This window comes from Lepus europaeus, chromosome 4, assembly GCF_033115175.1.
Source record: "Lepus europaeus isolate LE1 chromosome 4, mLepTim1.pri, whole genome shotgun sequence".
In the NCBI taxonomy this organism is placed as follows: Eukaryota; Metazoa; Chordata; class Mammalia; order Lagomorpha; family Leporidae; genus Lepus; species Lepus europaeus.
The window spans coordinates 75105694-75118783 of record NC_084830.1 but is presented as its reverse complement, the minus strand read 5'-3'; the positions used below and the strand labels follow the sequence as shown (position 1 = coordinate 75118783).

General features: G+C 38.9%; 1 protein-coding gene across 1 annotated transcript in view; it reads left to right on the top strand.

Moving 5' to 3' along the window:
* PREX2 (phosphatidylinositol-3,4,5-trisphosphate dependent Rac exchange factor 2) overlaps positions 1–13090 on the top strand; it is a 338025-nt gene that overhangs the window by 74960 nt on the left and 249975 nt on the right. Inside the window, exons 3-6 of the mRNA XM_062188384.1 lie at positions 804–926; positions 3163–3267; positions 6154–6255; positions 10121–10282. Of these exons, the coding sequence (XP_062044368.1) occupies positions 804–926; positions 3163–3267; positions 6154–6255; positions 10121–10282 (492 nt within the window). The remainder of the gene's footprint in view (positions 1–803; positions 927–3162; positions 3268–6153; positions 6256–10120; positions 10283–13090) is intronic.

Here is a 13090-nt window from a genome sequence, read left to right as displayed (position 1 = left end):
ACGAATGGTAGTCGAGGATTAATTATTTTGTAATGATTATTCATTTAAGTTGTATAATTCATGAGTAATATTAATGATGCTAACCTACCGGCTTATTTTGCAATTTTTTTTTAGGTTCTTCTGACATTTCACCAAAAGTTTTAAACTTTCCTACTGTGGGAATAGTTTAGTTAGTATGCTTCTGGGTGCAAGCACAAAGAAACTTAGGACTCAAATGAATGTGAGGACACTTTCACTCATATTTTAGGGACTTCAGACACAAGAGGAGGTTCAGGACTGGGGGACTGAGAGGCTACAGGGTTGCTACCTCTTTGCCAGCTATCACTTCTGCCATCAGCTTATCAGCTTTGCCCCTGAGCTGGCACCTCCTTGGGCTGCAAAATGACTCTGCAGCTGTCCCAGCTGTTAATGGAGGACAAAACACCTCTCAGAAGGAGAAAAAGGTGTTTGTTGCTCCTTTCTTAGTTTAGGAGCAAAGATACCCATCCCCTGAAACAGCCTGCCAGTGAATCTGCCCCTGTGTTACCTTCTCACTCTTGAGAATGGGGTGGAAATGCCATTCTTGGCGTGGGCCACTCATGTGTTGCCCTGAGAGCCCGCTACAGGGTCCAGTTCTCAGAGTTGTACAGGAGTGGAGGAAAAGTCCAGCCCAGGGAGAAATTGATGTGAGTTAGCTATCCACAGATGTAATCAGCTTGGAAAGAGGACATGATATACTAATGCTATACTCTCCTAGACTTCCTTGTTTTTCAAACTTGTTTCACTATTGCACTCACTTATACCTGTATTTTTTTTTTTAACAGATGTTGTTCTCAAACATTGAAGAAATCCTCGCGGTGCACAGAGAATTCTTAAAAGTTGTGGAAGAATGCTTACATCCTGAACCTAATGCTCAACAAGAAGTGGGAACCTGCTTTCTTCACTTTGTAGGATACATTTCTTTTTAATTTAAAAGCTCTCCTCTCTCCCCCTGCCCCATCCCAGAGTTTATGGTTTAGCTTTTGATGAAGTAATATGTGTGAATTCAGCATGGGAGGTAGAATCTTACTCCAACAATTTGGGGTCTTTTAAGGCAAATAAAATTTTCCACTTAAAACCAGAAAAGAGGAGGGTGCCACCCATCACCCATTTTACTGGGTGAAGAATAAACAGCCTTTTCTTTTTCTTGACAAGTTAGTTCTTCGCATCCACTGTAGCTTTGAATTCTAATGAATATTCAGGCTGCTCATAATGAATGGATTTTTATGTTTCTCTCAAACACAGGGAATTTTTTTTTTTTTTTTTTTTTGAGGCAGAAAATTCTCACTCTTATAGTGGCGCGATGAGCCTTTTCTTAGAATGTTTGCTTGTTCACGGACTCAAGACAAACCTAGAGGTGAACAAACCCAGGAGGCCTGTGCCCGAATTCTCCTCCAGGAGATTTCCCAGAAGGTTGTACTGAGCGGCAGGCATAATGAGCCCTTGCTCCTTTGTTTCAGATTACACATCCTGTGCCTGTGTATTGCTTTCATCTCTTTATCCATGAGAGCTGAATTGATTTAAGCCATCGATTTGCAAAGTAAAAAGCCACCTGCTTAGTGAGAATTATTCTCAGAACTAAGGACACTGCCATTTTTAAAAAGGATGCTGCCAGTTATACCATTTCACTGATGCTAATTAGTGTTTTATTTAAAATTATATGAGTGTCATAGAAATAAAATTTTCTGTTTTGTTATTTTTTAGTCTTTTATTTAGGTTTTTAAGTGTTTTCTGGATCTTTCTATATCTAATGAGCAGGCTCTGTATGTGTTCGTTTTATAACCAGAAAATGTTTCATACAGAAAGTATATTAAAAGGAGAGTCTCCTTGCACCCTTGTGGAGTGAAGGGAGATCAAGCTGTAGTTTGCTTGTACACACCTGGAAGCCATGGGTCTTTTCGTCCACTTACTCAAGCCTGTTCCCTTTCACTAAAGAATCAGAATCATCTGCCAGCTGGAGTAGCTGCTATCTCAGTCTAGGGCTGCACATGGGAAACTTGCACCCTGACATCCATTTCCTTAGTAACACATTATTAATCTGTCATCCATGAATTTAGCCGAGCTATTTCTGAAGTTTATTTTTTTCCAGCTCATACCATCTCTTGAGGTGCGTAATCCAATACATTCTGTGCTGGCTGTATGAAATAACACTGAATGTTCCTAAATGAGTACTTTTGAAATTTCAACAGACACACGTCTGTTCTAATATTTGTTCAATAAATTTTTGTATTTTTTGTTGCTAGTACTTTGATAGCTATTAATCATAGAACTTTGAGAAAATAATGCCATGGATGGGAACTTAGAGATCACCATAGCAAAATTTCTCTTTTTTAAAAGGAATCTCCTCTCCACCCACGAAGGACATTTATTTTGTTTCTACTTGGTCACTTTCAGTGACAGCTCTAATTGTTAGAAGATCTCTATTTTGATCACACATCTACCCACTACTGCCTTGCCAATTTCCACTGAATGGTCCTGGTTTTAAGTTTTGGAGCAACATTGAATAGTCAGTCTTCTAGAGTATGACAGCTATGAGAGTATCTACTGTTCTCTAGCTTTTCTGTACTATTGAGTATCTCTGAAATGACCTCTCGGGCATTGTTAGAGTCTGTCATTATCTCAGTCCCTTGTTGCTGGATATTCTCTAGCTTGTCAATGTCTCTCTTAAACACAGCTGTCTAGATTGGTGTATATGAACTGTAAGGTGCTATGTTTCCCTGTTCCTATATGATCTGCACATGCTTTTCTCTCTACTTGAGAAGACCTATTCCCCTCCCTGCTTAGGAGTCATGCATTCATTTCACTGGACCTTGCTCAGAAGTAACATAAAAAGATGTGTCTGAATTCTCATGGCAAGCTCAGTACCCTCTTTTCTATGTTTTCCATTGCTTGCTTCGCTTCCCTATTGCATTCATTATTTTGGAATACAATTGATGTACGAGTGTCTGTCTTCTTTTCTAGACTATTCTTCATGGATCTGGGAAATAAATATAAATAAAATGTATTTACATACATTGTAAATAAAACACCCAATATAGCTATTGAAATGTAGTTAACAGTAAAATTTGCCTATGTGTATGACATTGGTTGAATTTTAAAAATGATGAATGAAAGGTTCTAATTCATTCTTCCTTGGATTCACAGAAAGACAAATTTCGTATCTATGATGAATACTGTAGTAACCATGAAAAAGCACAAAAGTTGCTTCTTGAACTTAACAAAATAAGAACAATCCGGACGTTTCTTTTGGTAAGTATATGTTTAAGTGTTGTCATCAAATTAAGAATTCCATACTGATATTTGTTGACAGGTAAGTAAGAGCCAAGGAATAGCATTAGAATAGTGTAATAAGCTGTTTAAGTGATAACAATTTTTAGCATACTCAGGATAAGAAGATAGAGTCCTTTAATGTAAAAAGCAAGAGTTAGGATAAACCTCTAAATGGGGAAATATTGCTAATGCCCTCTTCTGGTTGACTGTGAATTGTTTGTGAGAACATATGGGTTCCTAGTGAGAAAAGAACTTGTACCAGACTTCTTCATTGTCTTACATCCCCAACTCTCTAGGGTTTCATTTACTAGGAGAGCTGTAAGTAGGGCAGTAACAGGAAGGAAACAAATCATGGACATGGAAGAAAATAATTCTAAAGATTGACCTTTCTCCTGCACACATTCCTTAGCCAGTTTTCTTTAAAAAGGCAAGAATTAATACTTTAATTTCTTTAGATTCCCACAAATAAATGTGGTTTTGGCAGTTACTTGGTCAGTTTAACCATCAGTGAGGAGCAGATTGAAAGTGTACAACTCAGTGTTGTTTACCAATTGTTAATGTTTAGCAAATTCAGTCTTAGAACTTTTCCACCCTCTTAGAAAGTCTCTTGTGTCCCTTTGTAGCCTGTTTCCTACCATTACCTCCAGGCAACTGTAAATTTCTTCATACCTATAGATTTTTGGGAGATTCTATAGAAATGGAATCACATAATGTAATCTTTTGTGCCTGATTTTTTTTTTAACTTTGTCAACTGTTTTTGAGGTTTATCCTTCTATACCATGTACCTATTTTCCATTCATTTTTTATCACTGAATAATATTTCATTGTGGATATATTGTATTTTGTTTATCCATTCACCAGTTAATTAATAAACTGAGCCCAGTTTTAGCTACTTTAAATAATGCTATAAACATCCATATGCAAGTCTTTGTGTGGACATATATTTTCTTTCTCTTGGGTGGATACTAAGTACAATTGTGGGGCTGGGTCTGTGGCATAGTAGGTTTTAGATACTTTAAATAATGCTATAAACATCCATATTCAAGTCTTTGTGTGGACATATATTTTCTTTCTCTTGGGTGGATACTAAGTATAATTGTGGGACTGGGTCTGTGGCATAGAAGGCTAAGCTTCTGCCTGCGGTGCCAGCATCCCATAAGGGTGCTGGTTTGTGTCCTGACTGTTCCTCTTCCAATTCAGCTTTCTGCTTATGGCCTGGGAAAGCAGTGGAAGATGACTGAAGTGTTTGGGCCATTGCACTCATGTGGGAGGCCTGGAAGAAGCTCCTGGCTCCTGGCTTTGGATCTGCTCAGCTCCCACCATTTCTACCATTTAGGGAGTGAACCAGCTAATGGAAGATAGTTCTGTTTCTCCCTCTCTTTCTGTAACTCCACCTCTCAAATAAATAAGTAAAATTGTTAAAAAAAAAAAAGAGTAGAATTGTTGGGTACTATGACATCTTTATGTTTAACTATTAAGAAACTGCCAAACAGTTGGCTAGTGCTTGAGTAAAGATTCCAGTTTCTCTGTATTTTTACTGACACTTGTTATTATCAGTCTTTCTTCTAGCTGTGCTAGTGGGGTATGTAGTGATATCTTAGAGTGATTTAAATCTGCCTTTTGATGATGACTAATGATATTAAGCATGCTTTTATGTGCTTATTCATCACTCATTATCTTCTTTGGTGAATGTGTTTTTAATTTTTTTGCCCAGTTTTAATTTGGAGTATTTATCTTACATTGAGCTACAAGTGTTCATAATTTGAATACTGGTCCTATAATAAATATTTACCTATAATTAGGGAATCTTCATCCCAGTGTACTTTATTCATCTTTTTTTTTTCAAAGTTATTTATTTATTTGAAAAGCAGATACAGAAAGAGAGGCAGATCCACACACACACACACACACACACAGTGCTCCCATCCACTCCCATCCATTTCACTTTTTCAGATGCCCACAATAGCCAGCAGCCAAAGTAAGGAACCAGGAGGTCAGTCTGGATCTTCTGTGTGGGTGGCAGGAGCCCAGCTACAGAGCTATCACTGCTGCCTCCCAGGGTCTGCATCAGCAGGAAGTTGCAGTCAGGAGCCAATGCCAGGCATTGAAACCAGGGCCAGTCCCATGTGGGGACATGGGTGTTCCAACTGTTGTCTGCACTAAACACCTGTCTTTTTTTTTTTTTTAAATATTTTTTTGTGAAAAATAAAAAGTTTTAAGTTTGGGGGCAGGTATTTGGCACAGCAAGTTAAGCTGCTGCTTGGGGCTTCTGCACTGTAATTTGGAGTGCCAGTTCAAGTCCTGACCAGTGTGCTTCCAGTCCAGCTTCCTACTAATGCAGCAGAGCATGGCTCAAGTGTCGGGGCCCCTGCCACTCATGCGGGAGATTTGGATGGAGCTCTGGGCTCCCTGCTTCAGCCTGCCTCAGTCTTGGGTGTTGTAGCATTTGGAGAGTAAACCAGCAGATGGAAGATTCTCTCTCTTTCTCTCTCTCTCTGTTTAAATAAATGAAAAATAACAAATACTCAAAAAATTTAAATTCTTATGAAATCCAGCTCACTGATTTTTTCCATCAAGACCATACTTTTGTTGTAATATTTAATAAATCTTATATTTCTTCCATTAGAACTATATTTTTCCTTTCTCCCTTACCTCCATCTATCTCTGTCTCTAGTTCTATCTCTATTTTTGTAAATGTTATTCATGACTGAATATAGTATGTTTTTCTTAGCAAAAGAAGGTATATAAAAATACACACACACACACATACTTTCACAAATTTTCGGCATAAAACTTAATGACAAAAGAAAGTTCCATAGCTTTTGGTTTAAAAATGTGTGTGTAACTGTGTTATTTTCTTCCCAGAACTGCATGCTGCTTGGAGGACGAAAGAACACAGATGTCCCCCTGGAAGGATATTTAGTGACACCCATCCAAAGGATATGCAAGTACCCTCTGCTTTTGAAGGTATTTCATGTGCTACCTCATTGTAGCAATTCTCTTCTACCTGCATATTTTGCTGATGATTTAAAAAAATTATCTTTCAAAGATTATTCTGAAGACAAGGCAGACCATAATTATTAGAAAGAGTGGCTTTTGTGTTAGAAAATTTATAGTGGAGAAGGAAATAGATCTTTAGTAAAAAATGCCCTTTGTAAATAAAATGCTTGTTTGAGTTTCATTTACATGAAATGTGTTGGTTTCAGGATAGATCCCATTAAGTCAATTATTGGTCTACTTTTTATTTCCTCAAGCTTTGGTGATTTCATGATGCTAATGAATTTGAGGTCAAAATTATGAGCCTGGTTTTGAAATTATTACAGTAACTGGTGTGGGTCATATGGGACAGTAAATGACAGAATGTGGAATGAGGCTGCTAACAAAACACCTCCTTTGGAAGATAGGAAAGTCTCCGATAATGGCTGTAGGTCTGCAGCCCCGTTACATAAACACATTTTTTTATGAGAAAGATACTGTAATATGCTGACTACAGCACTTACTATGGGGGATTATAAAAATCCAAATAGCAATTTTTGAGACTTTCCTTGTTGGACCTCTAGTGTCAAAATGAACAGTTTGTGGTAGTAATTGAGTACATGAATGCTTTGTGTAATTCCCAAGAGTTCTTCTTATTAGCTGTGTGACTGACCTATGCTATCTAATTCCTTAAAGCCTTGGCTTTTAATTTATGAAACAGAAATGATGTTGAGGTTGATGATGATGACGGAGAAAAATTATAGCATGTGCATATGTATCTGTGTGGAAACACAGATGAGAGTACTTCAAAGACTTTGTGGAAAAATTGAATGAAAAATTGTTTTTGGTATAAAAAATTTAAAATCCATACATATATAAAGTCTTCAAATATTATGGACAATTATGAAAAACTATGCATGGATTAAAAAAATGCCTTGTTATTTATTTGAATGGAAAAACAAAAGAGATGGAGAGAGAGATCTTCCATCTTTTGGTTTTACTCCCCAAATGCCCACGACAGCCAAGGCTGGGCCAGGATGGAGCCAGGAGTCAGGAACTTCACTCAAATCTCTCACAATGGTGGCAGGGACCTAAGTACTGGAGCCGTCAGCTGCTGCTTCCCAGGGTGCACACTAGTGGGAAGCTGGATTGAAACAGGTGGAACTCAAGTCCAAGCACTCTGACAGGGATCCAGGTGTCCCAAGCAGTGACTTAAGCCACTGTGACATAATTTCATTCTACAAATTTTTTTTCTACCAAAATAAATTTATCTTTTAATTCTATTTTTCCACAAAATTCCTGAAGTATTATATATATGCACATATATATGATTATACAATAATGGTAACTATTTTATATAATTAAAACAAATTTTAAATTATTATATTCTTAGAATTGTATCATTGAAATACATGAATTTTGTTCTTTTTACATTAATAAAAATTTTAGAAATTTGATTTCAAAAATTATTTTTATTAATCTATTTTTATTTATTTAAGAGGTAGACAGACACAGGGAGACAGAGAGGGAGAGAGAGAAAGAGAGAGGCAGTCCAAAAGAGAGCTTCCATCTCTGGTTCCTCATCCCAGTTCCTGGGTGGATAGAGCTGGAAAACCTGTAACTCAATCCAGATCTCCCACATGGGTTGCAGGGACCCAATCACTTGAGCTATCACCACTGCCTCCTAGGTTGTGCGTTAGTAAGAAGCTAGACTTGGGAGCAGGGTCAGGACTCAAACCAGATACACTAATCCTGGTATGTAGATATCTTAACATGGTGGCTTATTCTCTAGTCTAAACACCTACCCCCGTTTAAACCATTCAGCACAGTGTATCCTGCATAGGTGTTAGCCATTATTATTCATATAACGAATATGCTTATTTGTACTTAGCAAAAAGGAGGTCAGTTCAGAGCCCCTTCTAGTAGTACAGAGGTGACAGTCTCCTTTTTTGCAAAGGGAAAGAACCGTGAAAAAACTATTGACTCACAGATATATAGTGATTGTCTTTGTTCTCCCATCAACTGAAAAATTGTGTTGGGATTTTCTTTGATTTTAGGCATTTTTATTTATTCACAGAAAATATTAAAGGAATTGAACTAAAGTGTTAAAGTTATACTGGTCTTAGTTATGCAAATTGAGATTATTGAGTTTACCATTCAGCACAGGATTCATAGCAAGTAACCGCCTGAAGATTATTGCTAGTCGTTATGGCTATTACATAATGTATTACATTTATATATTACATAAATCCATGTCCCAACTCCACAGGTACCCATGGGCACAATCCCATAGGGCCCCATATCAGGGCCTGCAGGGACCTGGCCACTTCTCGTGATGTACATGCACTTCTTGTTTTACAATTTCTGGAGAAGCCTAGGTATCTTTTATGGTTTGGGGATCTAGTGTATCAGTTTCAACACTGTCTTGGTAGTGATGCGATATGCTGCAGAATAAAGCACGAACATACTGAGAGTGGGATCACAGCCGATGGCAAAACTCTCAGCAAGAAGAGAACTCCACAGAGTCCGATACTGCGTACTTCCTCACTGTATGCTGAGAATTAAGGAAATTCATTTACGGAGTTGCCTGGGGGTCCGTATAATTGTGTTAGCTACATGTTGATGGCAATGGTAGGAAAGAAACAAATGACTAATTAAAAAGTAATGTGGTCACAAACTGTCTAGACAGTGGTGAAGATGTTTAATTTTGTGCTTCTAAGCAACAGCTAACAAGACCTTTTAATATATTTAAAAGATTAAAGATCACTCTAATTGTGATATCCTACATCGGAAAAATGGAAATAAAAAGCCTCCCAAAAAACCATCAACACCAAAAATAAGAAAGGAAGCTATTGAATCTCCGGCAGCTCATTAATCACTGAGAATGGACCTGAGTAATCTTGGAAAGAATAGAAATTGCTCTGGTAGTGAGGAAGTATTGTGGAATTTATGAATTATTTTTTCTGGAGTATCAGATACTTAAAAATTTTGCTTTTTTGTATATATTTATAGTTTCTCAAAAAATGTTAGAAAATAAGCCATTGTTTTTTTTTATTTTTTTTTTATTAAACTTTTATTTAATGAATATAAATTTCCAAAGTATAGCTTATGGGCCATTGTATTCTTTTTCGAAATTATGAGACACATTCATTTGATGATTTATGTTCTGCTAGACTCTACAGAGATGAAATTAGCGTGTAAAGATGGGCGCCTGGTAGCTGGGCTTTTGGTGCTGCAGGTTAAGCCGCTGCTTGATTGGCAGCTTCCCATGTCAGAATGTCAGTTCGAGCCCCCAGGTGCTGTACTTTTGATCCAGCTTCTTGCTAACGTGCCTGGGAAAGCAGTGGAAGTTGGCCCAAATACGTGAGTCCCTGCTACCCATGTAACAGACTGGGAAGGAGCTCCTGGCTCCTGGCCTCTACTCAGCCCAGCCCTGACTATTGAGGCCTTTTGTGGGAGTGAACCATTTGGTGGAAGATTCTGTCTCTCTCTCTCTCTCTCTCTCTCTGTCTGTCTTTTAAAAGAGATTTGCTTCTGTTAGAGAGGTCAGATAGTTAATGATTTGATAGTTAACTTTCAGGTCAGACAGTTAATGATTTGAAAGAGAAACCTAACAGTTGTTAAAAACAAAGTAAGTTTGAGAAAAAATTAAAATGACCGCAAAATGTGCGTTGGGGTAATGCTTATTCATTGATGGAAACTTTTGTTTCTGATTCTAATTTTAGCAGAGTTTGTGGTGTAACTCATCAAAGTGGCTCTCAGGATCTTTGCAGTTTTCATTTCCAGGTCAATCTGAACCTGCTGGACCCCAAAGCTGAAGACCAAGGGGAGTTTTGATTATTTTGTATATTACCAGGAGTTGCTGAAACGGACCCCACGGAAACACAGTGACTACACAGCAGTGATGGAGGCCCTCCACGCCATGAAAGCTGTCTGTTCCAATATAAATGAGGCCAAGAGACAGATGGAGAAATTGGAGGCTTTAGAAGAATGGCAGTCTCACATTGAAGGCTGGGAGGTAGGCTTACTTTGCTCAAGAATCGAGCTTAAAATAGTTTTGTTGATTCACACCCTTAGAATGAAACTATTGGCAATGGATGGAAGGGGGAAATTGTCATTTTCCCAGATATTGCTAGAGGACTCTAATCAGTTCTGAAAAGTGCTAGCTTTCATTACAATTGTAACGTATCTTTAAGGTGGCAGTTAATTGATGTAACTTCCTCTAGAGAAGTTTGAGACTGAGTCAGGAGCTACTGTGTAGTCTCCTGGATTTGGGGCTGTGCATAATGAGCCATCATTTTTCCTGCCTTGAGCTGGGTCAATAAGTTCATAGCCTGAATGCTTGAGAGAGCAAAGAAGGGGACAAGTGTTCAATATGTGTTCTGTGGCGTGCTTTTCAGATTCTAAATTAGATACTTGGTGTTGAGTTTCAAGTCCACTTAATATCTCTGGGTTTTGGTTTCATTGTTTCTAAAATGAAGGAACCGGAACTGGCTATGATCTGGTTTTGGGGCTCCATTGAAGATGAAAAACGTTATGGTTTCAGCATTCATTAAGGAAAGATTTATAAAAATGACAAAAAAGTGCGAATGTCTGTGCTCAGAATCTGTATTTCAGCTATGGTAACTTTAAATCCAGATTTCTCATGTGGTTGGAGACCTATATGACTTCACTACTATTTAAAGAAAAAAAGAGATTGTCTTTAAATTGCATTAATTTAAAATAATATGAGCTTTGTGGTCTAGGATAATTTTATTCTTGTTACAAAATAACCATTTAAGGTGATTTTTTTTTTGTTTGTAAAGAAGATTTAAAATGTTCCCAAATACTATATCACATAAATGCAAGTGTGTTGCTTTTATCCTTGGGGCTTTGACTAATTTGTTTTTTCAATATGTTAGTTTTCATTTAGACCTGAAGTTCTGTCTGTCCAGATATGCAAAGAAACTTCAAATGCTGACCCTAGGAAATTCTGTTTGTCTACCCTGGACTGTGGATCTTTAAAATGCTAGCTGGGGTCTGGCTTAGCCTTCCCTTTGTCTGTCTTCTTCTTTTGCAACTGTCCAGGGTGACCTCCTCTCTCAGCGTGAATGCTATCTCTTTCAGTCACTCAGAATGGTTGTGTGTTTTACAGTTGATTCATGATGATGATTCCTGTCCTAGGGAGCAGTTGCCCTGCTGCAATGAGAAAAATGGAGTCAACTTTGCTTTTGCAGCTTTGTTGTCCTTCAGACATTTAAAGAAACGTGAACTTGCTTCAAATGTCAGGATTTATCAATAACATCTGCCAGGCTTTTTATTAAAACAAAAACTTCAGAAACTATTTTTCATGCTCCAGGGAAATGGAATCTGCCATGATTTTTTTTCCTTCTGGTGTATATCCTAACAATTGAGTGGACTGCAGAAATGAAAGATTTCTTAAAAATTATAGGTTTGGTTTGCATTGTATGTACCAGGTGTTCACGAGGAGATGTATGTGGATCACACTATTGCATAGCCCCTCAATTGTGGGTACTTCGACTGTCCTGGTCTTAGGGATCTACAACACTCTGAGTGCAAGAGGAAAATGGAGAATTAAGGCAGAAGGTGGGTCTAGGTAATTCTGTTGAGTATTTGGGAAAAGCAGATAGGACTTCAGCTTTAGCCGGCACAGTGGAAATGGTGTAAATGTCAGGTTCCACGGAAGGTGGCAACCTGAATTCCACTTAAGTGAGTTTGGCAATGAGTGTGTGAGACAAAGCCATATAGTGTTGGGAGTTCAGACTTTGCAGGGTACAGGGGTCAGCCAACTGATGGCAGCTTGTGATCAGAGCCCGAATACCCTTCCAGTCCATCTCTCCAGTCTCCATCCTGGAGAGAGTGGAGGCATCTGTTGGTCCCATATGGGCAGTTTAGGAGAAACTGCTAAACTGATAGGACACCTAAGGACAAACTCATACAGGATGAGTTCAGACCCTGGGAAGGAGCTTGAATGGATAAAAGTGGGATTGTTCAGGGGGTGGAAGGATCGTTGCTCAGCTTGCTGGCAGCTTTGTGTGGAGGTGGAGTGGAGGTGGATTGGAGAATGGAGTTAGAGCAGGGCCAAGGTCAGAGGCAGGTGTCATGACCATTACAGAAGAGAGCACCTTGGAGAATTTGCAGGGTTGGGCTGATGCTGGGAAAGCACTCCCTCTTTAGCTCCTCTGTAGGCTCCTGCAGACCCTCGAGACCACTGAATGGATGACACTTTGGCTTCAGAAACGAAAATTCTCTCGAGTGGGATTCTCCATGGATTTGTACTACTTCCATTTTAGGAGGATTCTTCTCTCACTTAAGCCACTTCATTATCTGGGTCTTATTTCCCCATGAATAAAATGAGGGCATTTTTGCAATAAATTCTCTCAGGTAACTTGTCTGTCAAGAATTTTGTGCTACTAAGTTATCACTTACATTCCAGTATGCTAATTTTAACTAAACAAGCGATTGAAATTTAGTATTGGCCAGCGCTGCAGCTCACTAGGCTAATCCTCTGCTTGCGGCGCCAGCACCCCTGGTTCTAGTCCCAGTAGGGGTGCTGGATTCTGTCCCGGTTGTTCCTCTTCCAGTCCAGCTCTCTGCTGTGGCCCGGGAGTGCAGTGGAGGATGGCCCAAGTGCTTGGGCCCTGCACTCGCATGGGAGACCAGGAGAAGCACCTGGCTCCTGGCTTCGGATCAGCGCAGCCATTGTGGGGTGAACCAACAGAAAAGGAAGACCTGATCAGCAGAGCAACTCCCAAATTCAGCTGCCAGCTAATGTGCACCCTGGGAGGCAGAGGTGATGGCCCAGTAGTTGGATCCCTGACTCCCA